At 46.3% G+C, this 21,615-nt stretch overlaps 1 protein-coding gene across 15 annotated transcripts in view; it reads left to right on the forward strand.

The window, feature by feature from the left end:
- Nucleotides 1-21,615, forward strand: part of LOC116428922 (protein muscleblind) — a 438,439-nt gene that overhangs the window by 335,488 nt on the left and 81,336 nt on the right. The window contains exon 4 of one of the 15 annotated variants that reach the window (XM_076365710.1): nt 12,223-12,294. The exons of the other annotated variants lie outside the window; for them this stretch is intronic. Coding sequence (XP_076221825.1) covers nt 12,223-12,294 — 72 coding nt within the window. The remainder of the gene's footprint in view (nt 1-12,222; nt 12,295-21,615) is intronic. 15 annotated transcript variants of the gene reach the window in all.

Raw genomic sequence — 21,615 nt, forward strand, 5'->3', positions numbered from 1 at the left:
GGCGGGGAGGAACCCCTAGAGATGCCGATGGTATCGATTTTATTTCGGCTGTCCTGGGAAATAGGAATAGAAAATTTCGGGCCGGCGAGGCTGAAATTCAATTTGAAAACGGAGCGCGGTTCTTGGGGAATGCTCGTGTCTTCTGTTATTTACTAACGTTACGTTACATATGTAGGTTAACTCTAATGAACTTTCTGTTAGTCGCTAATGACCCAAGCGTTAATGCGGCTATAAATAAATATAAAGACTGTGCTAATAGTATGAATTTCCACGTGTCCGGAGTTTGTAAAATTCGTTGCGACCCGTTTGAAGGAGCCAGGGGCGCGATCGCCAGGCTCAGATGTCGCGGTTCCCGATAAGAAGATCACGGCGGATGTTCGAGAGGGTAGAAGCGTCCGGGGGAGGCGAGAGCGTGCCGAGGCGGAGTTGCTCGAGAGCAGTTGGACGAAGGCAGACACCGCACCGGTTTCTATCTATGTTAATTACCGGGGCGAACGTAAATCACGATCGCCCAGGTGCTCCGTCGGCAAAGTAGGTACCTTAGGCCGGGCTTCCAAGAACGGACGTGGGCCGCGGGATAAAGGCTGTAATTAATTACGCAATTATCCAGCCCCGTTTAAAGATAAAAACCGTATTTTTCGCTTCGATGCGGATTACGGGACCGCTACAACAGCCTCTTCTCTCCCTTTTAGCTTCCTCCTTCGTTCTCCTACGCCTCCGCTCCACTTTGGAACTTTAGAAAGTGCGCGCCTTTCTCCGGATTCTAACAGGGTACTCCATAAATGGAGGTATAAATCTGATAATGCTGTAACAATCTCGGAAGTTCAAGATATAAGGCATTTTTAAGCTGGATATGCCGTGTGTACATGTATGCCTTTGTTTCTATGGGGTTGTTCCACAAAGATTGACCATGTCACCTTTCTCCTGTTGCGGTGCCCTTTGTTGACCTTTGTTGACATGCTGAGATTACCGCCATGTCTTTTCCTCCAAGTATACGATAAGTGCAAGGGATAAGGCCCATTCTGTTTGTTTGAATTGCCTGGTATTTTACTTACTCCGTAAAGCTTTCTCAAGCTCAGCTTATCCAAAGTAATTTATCGAGTGATGTTAAGCTCATTTCTATAAATTCAAATCGGATGTTTCCTCCGGTGGATTTTTCATATTCTTCGGTTCAGTTCGAATCTGAATGTCTCGAAACGGCATGGCTTCCTCTGGTTTCCGGTGGTCGTAGACACCACCGTGATCTTTTTTCTCCTTGAAACTCATCCTACTTCTTCCACCGATGCTTCTTCCCGTTCGCTTCCACTATCAGGCGAGGCTAGTCCCGCAGGTCTTTTTGTTACATCCGTTCTCCCAGGCATCCCTGATTTAGAGCTCATTTTCGTCGGCCGAAAGCTGTCCCGTTCTCACCCCTGAATCAACTTTGCGCCCTCCACAAATCACCGTCGACCCATTACGTTCCTCTCGCTCTTCCTTGGACCCGATCCGCCTAAGCAGCAGGCCCTTATCGCCGTGTCGAATTCTCAAGGATAGAGTCGCGGATCATTTCGAACGCTCGATATCACCGGCGTCGATTTTCTAGTCAGCTTTCATCTTCATATTTGTGCGACAGTAGGGATTTATTCCATTGTCATTCGTTGTATGCAATTGTATACCTATGCTTAAAATCACAAACATATGTTGATAATAATTCACATGTGTACGTCCCACGGGCATTCGCAGTTCTTCGAGCAGCCATTATCAGTGCTCCAGAAAACTGGTGTATTGTTCTCAAGGTGAAACGCTCGAGCAAGGTTTAATTAACGTGTGCATTGGCTCGATGTCGTTAGACACTTGAGTCGCTAGACAATACTGCTGTAAACCGCGTTCCCTGCCGAGTGCTCCTATAATCGATCCTTTAAATTAGGTCTAATCATTCTGCGAACGCTTCTTCTTTCTCCGCGCTTTCCACCTGCGAAAGAAAGTAAATACTTCACTGTTACAATATTTACTTATTTGTATACTCGTGTAGAGTTCAGAAAAGATCATTCAATAGCATTTGTCGATAGACGAAGGAATTAATGGAAGGATGTTAAACGGACCTTGATTCAGTTGGAACGAATAAAGAGTCACTGCTGGCTATTGCTTCCCTCGGCTGTTCCTCTAGCTGGTCTCGCGTTACGTTGTAATATATCGCCGTCTTGGGATCACCGTCGTAATTATCCTCTAATACCAATTCATAAGAGCGTCGGCCATTTTCAAAGCCCCGCACGTAATTCTAGGAGAAGCACGAGGATGTATACGTTCCAACGCGCTGAGAACGCACACGTGCACGCTCCTCCTCTCGAGAGACCGATATACGTGTATCGCTTTACAGGAGAAGAGGCCACCGAGAATTTTCATTCGCCTCTTTCCTTTTTCCAAAGAAACTTTCTTCGAGTTCCAAAATTTACGAAGGTTTCGCTTTATCCTATCGAATCAATCGTTCGAATACGTTTATTCGCGGGAACCTTACGAACGTCGACATTTCGAGATGAAATTTTTTTCTATTGTTTAAGCAGTTGATGTTGGTAAAGGTTTCCTATGCTTCTAAGAACCTTCGTCCGCAAAGGGTTAATCCACAAAATATTCAGAAGTGAAACAGTGGACAGTGGCACGAATTATGTTGCCATACGATCCTTACGCGATCAGATCTCTCGCGCGAGTTCCACTCGCACAGCCTGTCCCTGTTCTTTTGTAACTTTATTTCCTTGCGTGACTCGTCGCGTCCAGGGAACATTGAGACACCGGAATCTTAGGATCCTGCGAAGCTTGCCAGGTTAGCACTGAGAAGGTCCTAAGGTCAGGGTCTCCATGAGAGCCTTCGACACGTTAGCCAATCAGAGAGTATTAGTGATATAGGACTCTTTGTGTAATCTGTAAGTCATTGTTTTCATAATATAGTGGCACTATCCTCAATCTTTTACGGCTTTGACTCTTCGCGTGACTGGCTGACTTGCGAGCTTCTTCGAAAACGACTTGGATGAGGCTAATGTAACGTAAGAGGATGATAGCTGATTGCACAGAATCGGGCTGTATGAATTGTGGACTAGGTCTTGGTTAGGAATGCAAGCAACTAAAATATGCTGGAATTGGCAGGTAGAGAAAGAAGGTAATTATGCTTAACACTGCGTTTGCGGTGGTGGCCAGTGATTAGTTGCAATTAGTGTTTACAAAAACTAATGACAGAATACGATCGCGCCAGTCTTTTGGCGAGCACGAGAGCATTACGTAAAGCATGCAACGCTTGCCGTCACGACATGCAGCCACAATGTTATCCTTCGTTATCTTTCGAATCGGTTTATCACGCTCCGGTATTTTTCTTCGCAGCTCCTTCATTCCGTTTCTTTCCAGACGATTTTTATTTCCGTCGAGGTGGACAGTTAAGAACGCGTCGCGCTTTCGAAAATGGACGTAACGGGGACCCGGTTAACAGAGAGCAGCTACAGCACAGCTGAACCAGCAAGCCAGCAACGGTAATTCGAGATACCTTTCGGGATTCGCAGAAAAGGAGAATCGAGTCTCGACTCGCCCTACGGCATTTCTGATGTGGCCATCGGTGCAGGCCATGAATCTTTCATGCGTCAATCGGTCTCTACCCTCTTCTTTCCACGTTCGTTTCGATTCCCCTTTGCTTCCTCGCTATCCCTAACCTCGGTAGGGTGTTCGAGTCCCTTTCGAGAAATCCCAGCGAGTCGACGCTTCTTCCAGTTATCAGTCAGCAGAATCTGTCAATCGCCGGAGTAAACGTATTCCAGTCGGCTGTTCTACCAGCACCATTGCTGTTCCCGCAACTTAGATATCACCCTCTCCCCGACCCACGCGATCCATTCTTTCGTGCTCTCTGACCCCGATGTCTCGATATATCCTCGCATTTGCCCACGAATCGTCAAAGGTCGGTTATCGGGTGAATCCTTTCGAAGGCTTCATAGATTCGGACGACAAACCTTTCGAGACGAGGATCGACTGCTGTCCAATCGGTATCTTCGCGATCTTTTGGAATCATTTAGAATATTCCATCGAACTTTCTTCGAGGGGTTACTTACCTCCCGACGCGAGGAGCAATGTTTCACTCGAGACGAATTGCAGCTTGAAAACGTCGGGACGAAGAGGGCAGCGGTCAGCCGCGCTCGAAAATGAATCCTTGAGGAAGATGTTATATCCGCCTGATCCCGATCCATTCCAGAGGACAAGAGAATGATGTAAGGAGGCACAAGGGGATGATGCCGGTGGCTCGGTCTCAAGGAGGAGAAGGGAGGATGCCAACGAGGAAGGAGAGGGTTGGCTTTACGGGGATACCGAGTAAATGCCCCATGAATGAACGATGAGCCTTGGGGCCAACGATCCTCCTCCACCTCCTTCATTTCTGCCTCCTTCTGCCGGGGCCACCCGCGTTGGTCCTCCCTGCGAATTCGAATCGGATTTCATCTCGGCCTCTGTCTCGTGGCCTTCACGGAATTACGATTAGACTGCAACTAGTCTATAGCCGAAAAATGATTTACGGTTATATCACCGAGTCTTTTTTCCACGCTTGTTTCGCTAAGAATTCTGCACCGCGTCGAGGCTCTGGGGAGAAACGATTCAACCGATTTATTAGGATACTTCCCGAGAGATTCATTTCAGTGAAGAATTTAACGATCTTGACGCGTTTTTATTAGATGAATAATATGTAGCTTATTTTGAAGATAGGAATAACTCGCTAACAGATTCTTGTTACCACGTCGAATGGAAGTTCGAGATCGAGAAAACTCTGGAGTTGTGTCAATCTTCGAAGTCTTATTCCGACCACTTTGCAGAATTTATAATAGTTCGTAAGTTTGTTCATTTCGTATTATTAAAATTTCTTCGCGGGAAGTCAGTTACGCTTCGAAACTTGGCGCATTATCATTTCTGACTTCGCGAGAATTAATGATCCAACAATGTTAATAAAGTATCGTATATTTTGAATTTCGCCGAGTTAGAAAAACATTAATGCGAACGCTTAGTACACGCGTATCGCATCGTCGACGCGATAGCAGTGCGCAGAGGATATTAGATTATTAAACTCAATAAAGTTTGTACACGTTTCGCCGCTTTCCTCGCAAATATGAAGAAATTATTCTAAAAAAAAAAGGTGTTATTTCGCCTGATAGACCGTTTTCCGATAATCGAGTCCCGCTTTCGCGCGCGCTTTCTGTGCCAGTGAATTCAATTGGCTGATTGTATACCGGGACGCGCTGCCATTCATAATCTTACGATTGCAATTAATTGGACGTATTAACGCTTTGTCTTCCGTATTAAATACCTTTTTTCAATTTATTGTCCGCGCGGAGAACTCAATGGCTTTCAGAGCGTGATACGTCCCATTGCACTTTCGCGCAAAGTCCGTATTTATGCGGGGTATTAAAATATACAGCGCAGCCGTTTAAAAGGTATTGCGAATTGAACGATGAAAATGATGGAAACTACGCGTGGAACGCAATGACGCTGTATAAAACCACAGCCGAACCGACCGCAAAAGACGAAATGATCCTACAAAGCTGGCTTTGCGATTGCTGCAAAAATGTTAGTCTACTGAGCAAGTTTCACAGAGAACATTGATGATCAGTCATCTCGTCTGACCAGAAATGCCACGTTTCAAAAACTGCCGAATATTATTAGATAAAGAGAAATAGAGAACCTCTTAGAAACGAATGCTCTATACATCGAGCTTTGCACAAGTGCCGAGCAATTGCGGAAAATCGGAGCCATGATCCGAGTCGTTCCAGGATTCGTCGCACGCGCCGTTACCGCGGCGCCGCTTAATATAAATCTCATTTATTATTGCCATAGGATATTATTAAATCCGTTTACCACGTTCTCTCGTTCAAACTAAGTTTAAATCTCTTCTGCCGGTCGCTGATAATAAAAAAAGGCCGAAAAATAGAGTAACAAGACACGGGCGAAGAGAACCAGGGAGGAAGAGGGAGAGAGGGCCGATTGAAAGGGAAGAGGACGAAGAAGAGAGGAGCGGAAGGGAAAACCGTTGGAAGAGTAAAGCAAGCCGACGAATTTATTAACTTTAAAAGCTGCCTGCAATACCGCCTTGTTGGCGGCGCTTTCATGGCTTTACGACCTGCCTCGATCCCCTCGATCCCCTCGATCCGCAGCAGGCCGCGCATGCCTGGTCCTCTCGCCCCTCCGGCCGCCCTCCTCGAACCGTGATCCGCCCGCACCCCTATCCCGCGGATCCATGATGCTCAACTTATAATTTTCTTTGAAGCTTCGTGGCTTATCGATTGGGCTTTATGATTGGAATTTGTAATAACTTTCGATCCGGGTGCCGTTTCGCCGCACGCCGGTCCCGGTTGCACCGACGAGGGGCTGCACTTTCCGGATTTCATATCGGGCCAGTGCTACCAACCCCCGCTGCCACACTCTTCCTTCCTCTCCGACAGAGGTACGAGGATCCAATAATGGAGTCACAAAGATTTAGTTCCTACTTCGGCCAGGCTCCGTGCGTTTCGCTCGATACCCAGTCGGAAGAAGAGTGGCAATTACCGTGATATCGCGCCGGAGACCCTGATCAGGTACGATCGTGCCTCGCCGTCTGCGAGCCCCGGCGCCGCGTTGTCGCGTTGCCGCGTTGTCGCGCTCGAACCGGTCGTTTAAAAGTCACCCCGAATTACCCAAGGATAATGTCAATTGTAACGCGAGTCGATGAACCGTGGATTTATTCGTAAGAGCAAGGAATCGGATCGAATGGAATTATTTTCTTGGAGACTCGATACTTTGGAACCAACGAATCGACTGGTAGATTAATATTGAAAGTAGAATAGTAAATAATTCTTTAATGTTTCGTCGCGTTTCAATCTTTCACCGGTCGCAATCTCTTCGTTGATCTGCAACTCGATCCCACAGTTAATCGAGATGCGTTCAGTTTCTCACTGGGTTATTCGTATTTTTATACGTTTCGCAGTTTTATACATTCCGCTTGCTATACGAATATACACCGATGAAACTTTTATTTTATTTTATTTTTAATTCGCCGAGGTTTTTTATCTGTAAATTCAGCACAATGCTGCGTTTTTCGTTCCGCGCTTTTTTATGTCCTCCGTGTGCTTTTATTTGCACACACGTACACCGTGCGTGTATCTAGCAGCTCGGATCCACTTTACGGTTATTAACGGGAATATTTATAAATGTTGATGCGTACACGAGAGTTTCTATGATTAGAACTATTTCCGCCAATGAAAGTTTAAATTTCAAGTCTTCGAATGCAAAAGAGCGTTCACAATTGTATCCTCAAAAATTCAGCTGACCTGACTCGAATCAGTGGAACTCGAAAGTTCCTCCTGTCCGAAACAGTTCCCTTGTAACAATCGTACGGTGCATTTAAGAGCGCGAGTCCTTGGCACGTAACAAGTAGTTAGGCGATTCCGATCCGGCTGTCATTTCGGCGAATCCACTGGAATACCGGAGAGAACATCCAACAAATTTTCTCGTAACAAAGCGCATCCATATTCCATGCCGGAAGGACCATCAGGTGACCATCCCTTTGTTATACGGTTATTGCTCTAATACCCAGGTGGACTTACCCTTAGCAATCGTGGGCTGGCTTGTAAATCGTGCACGCGGAGAGCGAAAAGCCACTGTTCCTGAGAAAATATTTTGATACGTGGCCCCGAGCTATCCGCGATCGAGGATTTCGCAAAAATATTCTCGCCGAATACTTGCCTCTTATGAAATATTTAAGAAAAGCTGACCCGGAATTCGCCGGTGTATTACGGAGCAAGCTTTGTTTCGTCGAAAACTTTCCTCGTGTATAACTATAACAGCAAATGACTCGAGAGAAACGCGATTAGTTTAGGGACTAGCATCTTAGAATCTCTTCTCGTAATAAAACTTCGTTCATTTCGCATCGAGCCAGAATTCCGTACACTTTCTGTAAATATTCTCAGGTCCGTCGGATTAAGACAATAAGGTGCGTATCACCATAAAAAAATGACTGGCCGTATTGCGGGCAATATGTCGATCTTCGACGGAGAAACATCAGGGCGTATCTCTGGATATTTCGTATTACTGGGAACCGGGCTCCCTTTAGAGATGTCCCAAATGTGTTGCGCAATAAAAGTTGGAGTCCCATAAAATACCGTCACCAACATTTCTTTTCCCTATCAGTTATCCATCCGTGGTCCCTCGACGGATAGGACGCGAATACATAAAGTGGGTACTACGACGGATTGAAATATAACCTCGAATATTTCCTTACACGAGTATCCGATACTCGCGCGCATTATACGACACGGTACTTTCTTACGATTAAACTTTAACGTCCGTACTGTCTCGCGCGACCTTTGATGTAGTATGATCGAATGATACTTTTACAGTTATTAAAACGCATGTGTCTTCGTAACTTTCTCGAAAGAAACCGAAGTTTTCTCTTGCACGAGTTGACAATCGATTCCGCTAATACGATCATTTGAATACGAGACTCGAGCGTTCAGTTTGAACGCGGTTGGAGAATGAGATCGAGTTTTCTGTAGGTTTCCTTGAAAACATCGCAGCATCGCCCCTCTGAATCAATATCGCCTGTAATGGACGTGTCGCTCAATTAGTCTGTGAAATCACGACTACTCCGTGTCAGCGCCACGAGCGATTGTTACGATATCTTCCGAGTGTTTATTCTGCGCCGGTATCGCGAGAAGAGATTCAATTACGCCAGACCACTGAAATATCACGTAATCCCGTCTTCGGGAGGAATCGGTACGAAAGTTTTCAAGGGTTTTCGCGGCAGTTACCCGTTAAACGGGGGGAATAATGGCGACCGACCGAACGAACGAACGAACGAACGATTTCGCTGGTACAGCTGCCACTAAAGAAAAGGAATCAAACTTAATTTCGCGCAGACACCTGACTGCCGTAGGCCGTGCGAGTATCTCCCGCGAACCTTAGTTCGCCTACCCACGTAACTGGCCGTGAAATATCATTCCGCAATTTCGTTTAATTAAAATCTGATTCAAAGTTCGCGAACGACCGCACGTCCCGGATAATACTCGTTACGCCGGCTGCGGTTAATGCATCAGCCGAAGAGTTTCGCTTCTCTCTCCTTCCCCCCGCTCTCTCCGACTTTCTTTCTTCCTTCTTCCCTAGCTCACTTTTATCGCTTGCTGCTTTTTTATTTTAGTCTTTAAATGCAAATCCCACGTCTTTCCGTTTTCAATTACCTTGTCCGCTTTTTGTTTGTCTATTCTTTTATTCCCCAACTTTCTTCGTTTCTTTTATTTCTCCTCGGGAATTGAGGTGTCCACGTGGCCCAACGACTGCGAGAGATCGCTGATACGTTATTAATCTAGGAACCATTTCTAATTACATCCGTAAAGTAATCTTATCGTCGAGGAAGTTGGTTTTCTTCGTTTCCTCCTCGCGTGGGCAACGCGTTGTAAGGTGTGGTGAATTCTCATTCACTGCATACGGTTCTACCGAACAAATTGCTAACCGTTCTTTCGAGAGGTCAGAAGCTGTAATGCATTCCGGAAATCAATCGAGAAACTTATCGCCATTTTATTCGCGGTAAACGCAATAGCAAAATTGACGATCGCAGTCGAGGAAGAAATTTGAATGTAATCTGTACGCTCTGCGTTAAAGTGGGAGTATCGGTCGTATGAGCACCATACGAGGATAAGGGCTGATAGGATTGAATCGCGAAAGGGGTGGTGAAACAGGCTGGCAACACAGAATCCGCAAAAAGTGGCAGCTTGCATCCAGAGCCGTGGATTAAGTACCCATTCGAGCAGATAACGATACGGTTCAATCGTTCGTGTAATATTCCGTAATATCGTTTCGCAAATCCGATTGAAAGTTTTCGAGGAAACTCGAAACGAGAAGTTACAATGGAAATTATGGCCGGCGCGGGGCCGCCGCAGCTGCAAAGGAAACACGGTGAATCAAACTTAATAATGCCGAAACACCTGTTTGCCCAGGCTACGCTTCCCCGGATTTTCGTTCGTCCTTATGCTGCGAAATTGCTCGTAAAACCTTATTAACTAACTTGATTTTATTAAACTGCCAACACTTATTGTTTATCATCCTCGGAATAATTCTATCCGTGCCCGACTCCGAAAACTCGTAGCAGTTCTAGCAACGCTAAGATACGCGTTCTCAAGATTAAGACGATGAAACCTCGTTTGTTGAATATTTCCAAAAGAGTCCAAACGAAGTCCCGGCTGAAGACAGGCGCAGTATCGATCTCGATTCCCGTTTTTGCCGCGCCGCGTTTCCCGTAATTTCCATTGTGACTCTCCGGTGAGACCATAGGTTCTAAGGTCCACACAGACGTCGGTCCGACGCTGTCACGCTAATGGTCTCACGAGCCAGACTCCGTAACCCTTCGAGAAATGGAAGGGGGTAGGCTGAAAGAGAAGGAAAAAACCGGGAGGGAAGGGAGGAGGAAGAAACGGTTTTACGAGGCTGAGAATGTTTTATTCATGCCGCGTACAGAGTTCCACCCGTTTCACTAAACGCGCATACCGTCAACGTCGTATCAAACTTCAACTATAAGCCTGGCTGAACTAGAGTTTTCCAAAATGCGCCGGGCATGTGAAACTAAGGGGGTTTCAGACCCCTCGCCGGCTGGCTACCCTGACCCCTTCGGCGTGTATCTTTCTCACGTTTCGCCCCCGACGCTGTCTTACGAGCTTCCCGCCGTTCGACGTCCACCGAATACGCTCTTTTATTCGCGTTATCCGTGTTAGCGGGACAGGGGGTGGGTCGCGGACGTTTCCGCGCTTTATAAGGTTTCCCTCGTTTCTCTTGATACCATTCGAATGGACTGAAAGCGGATTTTTGTTTTAGTCGAACCGTTCGTTTCGTGAATAGGAATTGCAGTCGGCGTTTCTTTTATTTTTATCTCTTTCCTTCATCTATTTATAAAGCTCGCATCCGCCTCGCCGTCACTAGCGATCGTGTTCCGGATCTTTACGTTCAGAAATGTCCAGGTATCGCAGAGTGTGTACAACAGAAACGAATCGAACTTTAAATAAAGGAATAGCAAATCGAATATTAAGTTATATTTTTCTCGGTGACTTTCGAATGCTTCGATGTACTCGATCATTGTCTATGAAATGATAATATATTGTATGGAATAAGACAATCGGTGTCACGTTTCTCCGATTAAAAGTCTATCGCACAGACAGTACTGACCTGATCCAGTTTATCTATGTATGCAGTTTCTTTTCTGGTATCTGAGAAGTAATGTTCGTCGGTGAAACCGTCGCGCGCGTATGCAGGTAATAAAAGACTAATCACGTAGAACTAATCAGTGATTTAAACGATCTCCGTGGAAACCGGTGCGTACCAGTTTCGAAAAGAATGGGCCCACTTTTCTCGGATTTGGTATTCATGAGCATGAACGTACGGGCTCGCGGCCACAAATAGATCTGGCGTTGGGATAGCTGAGCGACGATTAGAGAGGCATCGCCATTCCCGACCGAAACTGATTTAAAATTCCGCGGATGATCCATTTCACCCCTCGTATTATGAAATCATTTATCTCTGGTACCAGACCGCGAACCGCAAACACGGTTAAATCCAAAACCGATTTTAAACCGGAAGAAATGGAATTCTCGGGGATATGGGGATGTAAATCTCTTCCCGTCGCAGTGTAAACCCGCAAATAATTAATTAGTAATACGAGAAAGGTTCGCTAACGGTCGGTTGGCTCTCTGTGCCGGGTCTCGTGCGTTGGAGTTTGAAATTAGAGTACTCCAGCTCTGCGCGAGCCGTCCGCGAGCGATCCGCGAGCGCGTCGTCTCCGCGTCTTCGGACGAGGCACGCGAGTGCTCGGATATCCTCGCTCGCCTCGTTATACTAATTATTGAAATCCCCTAACGGCACATTATAGTAAACCCCGGCGCACTCGGCTGCGTCCGGCAGGCATGAATCATCGTTACCGCGCGTCGTTCGTTAAGGAAAAGTCGCGCTAACACACGCTCGCGACGCGTTCTTCGAGAGGAACGTCGAGTATGCGCGACGCGCCGGTAAATACGTGGCGCTGTCCGGAGAAATAATTATTTTGGCTCGCTGTTACGGAAGATCCGTGATCCAAGAGGTCTTGGACCATAAATGGATTTTTGAATTGTGGAATTTTGTTTTATGGAAATATTACGTGTCGTTGATTTTAACGATGAATTTAATGCGGTGCCCTTGTTGAAAACGTAATAAACACGCGATTGTTCTCTGTTTCAGGTGAGTCCGCGATTTCAATCACTGTCGACCTGTTCGATGATCAATGAAAACACGGTCGAACGCCGGACGAAGGTAAACTCTATCCGTCACTCGAGTCAGTTGCATTACACGAACGTCTAAAAGTACGAGTAGCATAAATCAAAATAGTTTGGAAATTAAATTACCCTCGTATTCCCCTGGCCGAGCAGTCCGGGGCACGAATTTCTCGAAACGTGATAAAATTGACTCACACCAGCCTCACTCTCGCGTATCGCATGTAGCCCAGTAAATTAGGGTGCGTTCGCCAAGGCAGCCCGACGGAGGGAGAGGAGGACGGCGACGATGCCATCCCGTTTCCCTGTCAGATATTCGGACTGTGTTCGTTAATTACCGCGAAGTAACGATGGCGTGAGTAATAATAGTTCCGCGACTACGTGGATAGAGGGCAACAATAGCGAAGTTAATTAGCCCGGCTGTCATTCCTGGCCCGGCGAAATAGCTAAAAACTCCCCGGCGATAAATCATTTCACGCGCCCCGGTAAAAAAGCCAGCAATTCGTGCGTTTCTCCGACTAACAAGCCGCGGCGACCTCGTTTAATTGACTGCCCATTATTTCACCGGTATGTCTTACGTGACACGACCCTGGGAAAAAGTTTATCGAATAAATTCCGTGCTGCGAATATAGCCGTCTGCCAAAAACGGGAACGAGCGCATTCGAAACCTTGTCGCTGCGACGCTCAGTGGCTTTAGTGCCTCTTGCAAGTGATTTTCCGACGATCGCTTCCAAATTCTTCTCAAATAAATAATACAGAAAAATGTGATTCTGTGTACCACAGAAAAATCCGAACGTTGTTTAATCGTACTATTTGATAAAGATACACCAAGTTCATGATCAGAGTATTTGTATGCATGATTTTACCCTTGTACGCGATTACCACGCCTCGTTGATAAATTAATACCGCTGGGCTAATTCTCGTACCTGATGTACTATGTAAATTAACTAGACACAATTCAGTAATATAGTTAAATATTAATAGGTGTAACGCGTAATTTGAGTGTATCTTGGTGTCTTCTATACGATGGTTGGTTGTGTCGTTTCATGCATGTATACATATGTACACTGTAGTTGGGTGTCGGTAGTTGCTGGTAATAATGTAAGAGTAATGGAGAGTCTAGGACGCCGCTGAATACATTGCGAATTTTGTTGCGCAAAGTGCAAACACTCAAAAATATCTGTTTACGACTGTCCGAACCGTCTGAACATTCTTGTTTACTTGTTTTGGCTCGCAATACTATACTTTTGAAGTATACTCAATTCACCATTAACATTTTATTTAGAAATATAGCTGAAATAACGAAATTTATCGAGTAAATAATAACATGAAATTTTATTCGAATGAAACTCAAGGTTTCTCGTGTTTCCCTCGATATCTTTTCTTTTCATCTCGCGAACCATTTCATTTTCATTCGCCGACGTCGTATTTTGTCTCGCGTACACACGAACTTGAAAATAGAGAAAAATGGCCTCATAACGCAAGGAATATTACTCAAGACGAGTTTCGTCCTTACAAGTATAAACGCGAAAGGTTGCCCGTACGGCACGCGGCTGACGTTTTTTACAGCGGTGATTATCATCTCATTGTCAGAAGCTGTTCCGACTTGAAATAGAAGCGTGCGTAAAGTCACATTAGCGCTGTTCGCCGAAGATACGAGATTGCGGTCGCCAGAGACACGTGAAGCTGGCAGCGAGCATGTTAATCCCGTAATGTTCCAGTTTTGGATATAAATGTCTGGAAACACGCTTTCTGACCGCGAGCAAATAACAATGTTCGCATGCGAGTCGCAAAGTTGCCTCCTCGCGGACTTACTCGGGTACTTGTCACGGACAACTTGCTAATCCAAGTAACACCACGATTAAGAGACTAAGGATTTTCTCTATAGCCACGCAAGTTTTTAAGATCCTCGGTCGTTGGACACGATTCCGGTTGTAGGACAGCATGCGCTTCTCTGCAACCAAATTCTGGATTTTAAACATTCGCATGCACGAACCGCAATTGGGCATTATTCGGATCGTTTTAAACGAGTATTTATCCGAGGATAGCCGTCTAAACTCTTGGTAGACGAATATTTTATCCACTTTCGGGAGACAGACTTGATCCTGACGAATGCTTTGAATAATGGCGAGTGGAAGTAAAGGTAAAGTTAAGAAACAAGCGTTCTCCACAATATATCTTGATGGAATTCTACATTTTATGATCACTGTCACAGAATGGCATTGAGAGTCTTAAGCCCCAGCATGTAGATAGGCAGAAGTTTATGGGCAATTTTATCTAATGTAGGGTAAGCTGATTTCTGGGTAGGATTAAATAGACCACAGTCACGCATTTACCGTTCGTCCGAACGACCTTACTAAACAACCCACCTAAACAACGATCACTGAGCATTAGAAAAAGTTATCCGTTTCATCCAACAGGGAAGATATTATAATATATTATCTATCTACATAGATTCTATTGTAGTACGAATTTGATCCAGTACAATTTTACTAAAATATAAACTAGTATAAATTTCTATTCGATCCGACAGTTTAATTCCAGTCGTATCAGCCTTGCTAGCGTGTCAGGCAAGAAAGACAGTCGTTGCTTGTTTTTTCTACTATAGAACGAGGAAGGATAATAATGCGAGTGTCATGAACATCTTCTGGAATGAAATTCGTAGGTGGGAGGGGAACGTCAGAGATGTGGCGCGTGGTAAATGAGCCGCGTCGATGAGGAAACTTTTGATCGTCGCACCTGCGAGGGTGAACCCGCAGCCTAGCCCACATTAAGTATTCTCCAAGTGTTTCCCTGCAAAAAGGCCAGACCCAATTTTCCCCAGGTGCCCGGCGCGTTCTCTTTTGTGCTTCGACACGCGAACCTTCGAATTAAGGTCCTAAAGGCGCGAACGTTATTAACACGGTGTTTCTACCTGTTTGCCTTTCGAGTCGCGTATATCTTTGGAATCGCAGGCATTTCTCAACGAATTGTAATCTTTACAGTACACTTGAACGAGAAATTACCACGCCAAAGCGTGCGTTGCGAGAATCGCAAGACTTTTGTCGTCCTGAAGTCTGCTACTTTTTCTTCCGATCGCAACAGAAGAGACGCACACGAACCTCGTAGCTCGCCTCCCTCAACTGTCCGCGTTCCACGTGCTCGGCAAGACCTTACGGAGGTCGAACGCTGCGTTTTGTCAGCCTCGACACGTAAACCACGCACGTGCGTGAATCAGAAACGTGAACGCGCGACAATAAAGCGAGCCGCACGTCCGTGGACGTCACGTAAGAATGCGTGCTCGTGTCGTGCCTTCCCCTTTCACGAGCCGGAACAAGTCATCGGCTGGTAAGACAAAATAATTTGCGTTTGTAGCACTGACAATGCACGTCTCGTTGAGTTTTGACAGGCACGCAGTCGTCACGCGTGGTATTTTAAATTAGCACGTTCGCTACCAGTGTCTCGCTGCTCTTCCCGATAATAGTATTTTGATCCGACGAATCTTCTGAACGGAATATTGAAAAAATGAATTTGCTTGGTGAAATATAATGCTGTAGCTTATAGCTCGATTTAATTGGTTTTATGTAAACTACATTACGCCCACGGGAATTCGCGAGGCTGCTAACGAACGCGTCGACGAACAATTTCCGAGATTCCTGCGGCATTATCGAAAGTGATTCGACGTTTCTAATAAACGAATAATTACTTCCTCCTTGTTAGACGTTTCTAGAATGAATGCGAAAGATCGCGCAATGGTTTGACGGTGTGCGAACGCCGTCCGTGTGTCGACGCAGCTGCGTAATGGACACGGTCGAACGCGGTCGCGTCGCTTCCGTTATTAACCGCGTATTACGTAAATTTCGGTAATAGAGTAGTTAATCATAGCAATTATTGCTACTTTTCCCGTTAATTGCGCATCGGGCAATCTTGAGCGCGGCTTTTCGGTAGAAACAATATGCCGACACTAATAAGCGTTCTATTACGGCGCGAGGATAATCCGAAATTCTCGGGGTAATACTCGAGCCACAATTTCATTTTCTATTAACCCGCAACCTATAGAGATCGATTACTCCGCTATCATCGATACTATTATCGCTTTGATAACGGTAGGACAGGCTCGATTTTCGCAATGAAATAGTACGGCCGGTTAATCGAAACGAAGCACGTACCACGGGGAGCTCGGCGATTTTCGAGATCCGATGGATCGATGGTATCTCGTTCGCAAGATTATTCATTAATGAAACGAGACATCGTTGAGTTTTTCTCGGCTATTCGACGACATTGTGTTCGTGGAATCAGCGAATTTCCAGAAACAATTTCTCGTCCGATTAAACGGAGCGAAAACACTTAAGGTGGCCGCGTTAAACCGAGACATTCGGGATATCGCGCGTACTCGCGAGCAGAGAGGATTCGCTGAAAATGTTGCTCGTTCTGGGCATAATTATGAATCAGAATTCTAATTCCGCGTGCGTATTGGCAATTAGACTCGGCGAGAACGCCGCAAGTCCTCTTCGAAATTCAATTATTCCGCTGGAAAATTGCGCGGCGCCGCTAAACTCCGCCGCGAATGTGTCGAGTTGATTCAATTTTTCCGAATTCGCGGAATCCGGGAACTCGGGGGACGGGCGGCGGGGACGGGGCCGGCGGGGTGGAGGTTTATTTGTCGGGAACGGTGGCGGCATTACCTCGAACTGGCTCCATTCCCCGTCGGCGTGATACTTTCGCGCGGAGAAATACGGGAAGGAGACAACCGAAAGCCCGGAGATTTTAGTTCGGGAAAGTTTTCTCACCTGTCGCCATACTTTATTCATCCGACAGCGGCGTTTCATGACGACCATAAGGAAATAAGCGCAGTTGGAAAAGAGGTTAGGGTCGGGCTGGAAGGGAAGAAGAGGGCTGGAAGAAAAACCGTGCATCGCGGGGGTTGGAGGTGGCGGGTTTCCGCGAGTCGAAAGTCGTTTTCTGGCGCGGCGAGGGCAGCCTTCGTCTTGCTGGAATTCCAGAATAAACAAAAATGGATCCTCCTCGCCCGGCTGCCTTTATATCCCGCAACGGATGGCTGACGTGGAAAAGAATCCAGAAACACGAACAACCTCGTAAATCAAATGTGTCTGCGCTCTCCGTATATACGAGAGTCGAATCCGCAAACCTTTGCGCCCCTTTAATCCCACATCCATTATTGGTACGTCGCGAATAAGAGGGTGCTTTCTTCACCGGGGCACGAACGGCGAGAGGCATTACCGACGGGGATCGGCAGTCAGACGTCTTTGGTAGGCGGCGAGCGACGGGGTGGAAAGGGGTTGCCCGCGACCACGCATTATTTCCTGTCGTGGCATTCGATGTAGATAGCCCCGGGCATTCCAAACGTTTGATTGAAAATTTCTTGAGACTCAGGAATGGTATGTGTGCAATGGGCTCCGCAGCCACGACCTCATGGGAGGACCCGACCCCCTCCTCCATAGCCCGCCATCCATATTACGAAAGAGGACAGAGACCAAGGGAAATCGATCTACTTAGCATCGAAAATCATCGACTAACGCCTCGAACCTCGCGTTCCTATATATCTTGTAATATCCTCTTTCGTTCCATTCCATTTCGTTTCTCCTGAAAACTTTTCAAACTTCAATACATCCGCCCCTTTAACCCTAGGGTTTGTTCTACAGTCGTTTATTAATTGCCACGACTCGGGGGATTAACTCGGTTCCAACGTCGTGTTCGTTGTAATTATGAAAAAGGAGAAAGATGTTGCACCGAGGTCCAATGATCCCCGCGAGTCCCAACGAACGAGAATAACGTTAATTAGAGTAGTCGTGCTCATGTGCCACAACGGAAATCAATCGCGATGGTGGGAGTAGCACGCGACTGGTACCGTACCAGCTGCATTGATACAGAGAGAAGGAAAGTTTCGGATAGGCATTGGTTTCGTAAAACTGTGAAAGGGTTCAGCGGTATCGAGCCCACCCCTCGCCCTTCGTTCGTTCGTCGGTTCGTCCGTATCATCGGCGTGCAGGGGTGAACGGTAATTTCGTTAGCCGGCGAATTTTCAAAACGATTCCGAACTCGCCCAACTTCTCACCCGGTATCAATCACTTCGTTCCGCTTTGTCTACCCCCGACCCGCGTTGGACGATTCGCAAGTTTTGTACCTCGGAAACTTTCCGATTCCCACGCCGTGAATCGAGTGATTAACCGTCAACGATTAAGATCGCGTTCAGCTTCCATTTAATTCCCATCCGGTTTCAACTTTTTTCTGATAATTAAGCCCTCCCACTCGCCCCGAACTTCTCTCCAGCTGACGCGTCCACCGATCGCGGAATCCCGATCGGCATCATCGGCGAAACGGAAACGCGCGTACAATTTCGAGCTGCGAAGCTGCTTCGTAAAAAGCCGTCTTCGTTTTCGGACCTAATTGGCAACGTGTTTCGCGCAGGAATTTACGTCTTCCGCCAATTATTTGCATTGTTCGTCCGACGCGTTTAATTAAGCTTCTGTTCCGCCGTAATGCCGATACGCGCAACCTCGTTAGAACTGCGAAACGCGCGGCTCTCGGATTTTACAGGTCTCGGTGTGAACGCGCGTAAGGGTAGTTAGTTACGGAAGAAGCCAGCTGATATTGCGCTAATAACACGATGCTTCGCGAGCCGACTCTCCTCTCGAAGGCAATATATTCGTATCGGGATTTCTTTTCGAAAGAATATGGAGATTATTCCGAGACTTCGCTAAAATTATGTATCCTCTGCACGCGTACGATGAAATATGTATGAAAAACTAGAAATCGAGGAGACGCGATGCTCGCGAGCAACGTCTCTCCATCGCGAAAGCTGTCCGAATAAATTTCTCATTCTGTCCATTAAATGTGGCTACAATTAATATCCACGTTCATTTTCAAGGCCATGAATAAAAGATAAAACGACTCATTTCCGTTGATTGGATACAATCCATGAGAATTCTAATTATGCGGTTATAATATGACTTTATCGCTAGTATGGATTTTACCATGAAATGCTAGAAAGTCCCGTTATAAATAGTTATGGCGATTATAGTTGTATAGCGATATTATAAGATAGTATCGACACGTTGGCCAAACCGAGCACGTTGCTCGGAACGAAGTTGTCGCGTGCACATTGATTTTCTAGGTGACGCATCGTAGAAATAAAACGGGGCTCGCGTTCCTCTATCGATCTAACACCTTCTGCCACAAATTCCGGGGCGCAAAAAACAGAATGGCAGGCGAGGGGCCGGAACGAGTAACCAAAAGACAATATACACTAATCCGTTGCGTGGCTTATTAGAGTTCTCCCTGTTTTTTCTCTCGTTCGCTGCATCTGCCGCTTCCTCTGCGACGGAAGAATGAAACCGGCGGCAGCGATCTTGCCGGAAGTTGCGCCAGTTATACGAAAAGTTCGGCCGGGAAGCGATGTGCGCCGGGAACCGGCGAAATTACTGGTAATTACAAGCATGATTTATTAACTTCAGAAACTGGCTATCTCGCAGTGCCGTGCTTTTCCCGTTTCAGCTGGCGCCGCGTCGATATATTGCGGGGAACTGGAGCGATCCTCAACTTCCGGCTTACGTACGAACAACAAGAATTCATTAACTGCAATTACGAATTTGTAAAAATTACACTTGATTGCTTCTTGTTGTACGGTTTCTATATTTAAACATTCCTTTTCGGGAGACTTATTTTAAAGTCGTTATCCTGTCAATTTCATTCGATCGAGTACCTCGACCCATTTTAAAATGCAGCCCATTTATTAGAAACATCAGTCTATTTTTCCCTCTGCTGAGATATCGAAGCATTTGAATTTCGATCGACCGAAAAATAATTGACGAGATTTATAAGGTCGTCGTGCAAATATTCAACATCCAACTAACGTCTCGACGAACGCGTCTGCTCCGTTTATCAGTAAATCTCCCGAAAATTACATTGTTGCTTATTTATGACTCGATTCGTGCTAGACGAAGGCCAGGATGGCCGCGTACGATAGCCAAAAACGTTTCGCCGACGAATTGTCCTGAAAATTTCACGGCGACCGTCAGTCGCCTAACCGTACTTCCCGGTGACGTCATGACCGAGTTTCGAACCGAACGGGTCAAGAGTCTCCCTTTAGATTCAGCAACTAATGACCATCTCCTGTTCTAACGAAGAAGAAAAACGAGTGGTTCAGAAATGAAGAATAAATGAGTCTCAAAGTGACATTCGGGGGAAGGGAGGAGTGAGGACTGTGCGCGGAGGGAAAGGGCGGACGGGGAGAGGGTTGTTCGATCACGAAGACGAGGGGTGCGGTGAAAGCGAAGCGGTAACCCGGTTGGACGAGGTCCAGCGACTGAATCCTGACGTTTTCGACCAGCTGATCGACCAACACGAACGGATGAACAGACGAGAGAAGGAACGAACGAACGAACGAATGAACGAACGAACAAGCGAACGGTGTTATGGACCGCGTGGGAATGGGGCTCCAGCCCGAGTGGCGCCGCGACGCTTTCCGGCTGCTTGTCGCTTTACACCGCGAAAGGGGTGGGGAAGCACTTGACGCGGCCGCTCGTAAAATCGAATTATTAGTTACCACCGCGCGGCTGCAATTCGCGAAAACATCTCGTTAAATCACACCCTTTTCCTCAAGTTCCTTTATTGCTTCCTTCGATTAATGAAAAATACGGTTATTAAGATTTTATCGATTGTAATCTGTCGTCGGACAGTTCATTCTCCTCGGGGTTACTGTAACGACCCTGTTACGCTAGAAAGTATCTCGTTCTACGAGCTCGTTCGGACGGAAGAAAAACAGACGCGTATTTGCTTTCCTTAGTTTTATGACTATTTCGTTCGCGAACACTCGGTTATGACATTGTTGTAGTTCGGAGCAAGTATCGGATAGTAAAAACACTAGTTGTAAATTTCACGCTCGTTTATGGATTGCTTCGATGCTGCCTTTATTAAAACTATTTGTCAGAATCCCGACGTTTAATGCGATCGCGCAAGCCGGCGAAAATATCTAGTCCTTTGTGGCGCTCTCCGTCGAGAAGCGACCGAGACAAATTGTAATTTCACTGGGAACACGGACGATTTTGCCCGTAATCGATTGCCAACGCATCAGGGACGCGTCAAATTTCACCGAACTTTTACTATTTATCCGATACTCGCAACACGGAATCATTACAGCGTACACCCGATAACGCTAATGTCACGCTTTCAATTAGTCGGCGCAAACTGATACAGGAAAAGTAATACAACTCTGTCGCGAAGCGAGACAGGACGAGTGTGCTTGAAAAACCGGAAACGTCGTTTCCTGTAACGAACGCATATTAAAATGATAATGAGATTTCTTGTCTCCGGTCGTGAATAGCTCGATATAAACACAGTTTCTCGAAGCTGCGTCTTCCTT

The sequence above is a fragment of the Nomia melanderi genome, chromosome 1 (assembly GCF_051020985.1).
Source record: "Nomia melanderi isolate GNS246 chromosome 1, iyNomMela1, whole genome shotgun sequence".
Classification (NCBI taxonomy): Eukaryota; Metazoa; Arthropoda; class Insecta; order Hymenoptera; family Halictidae; genus Nomia; species Nomia melanderi.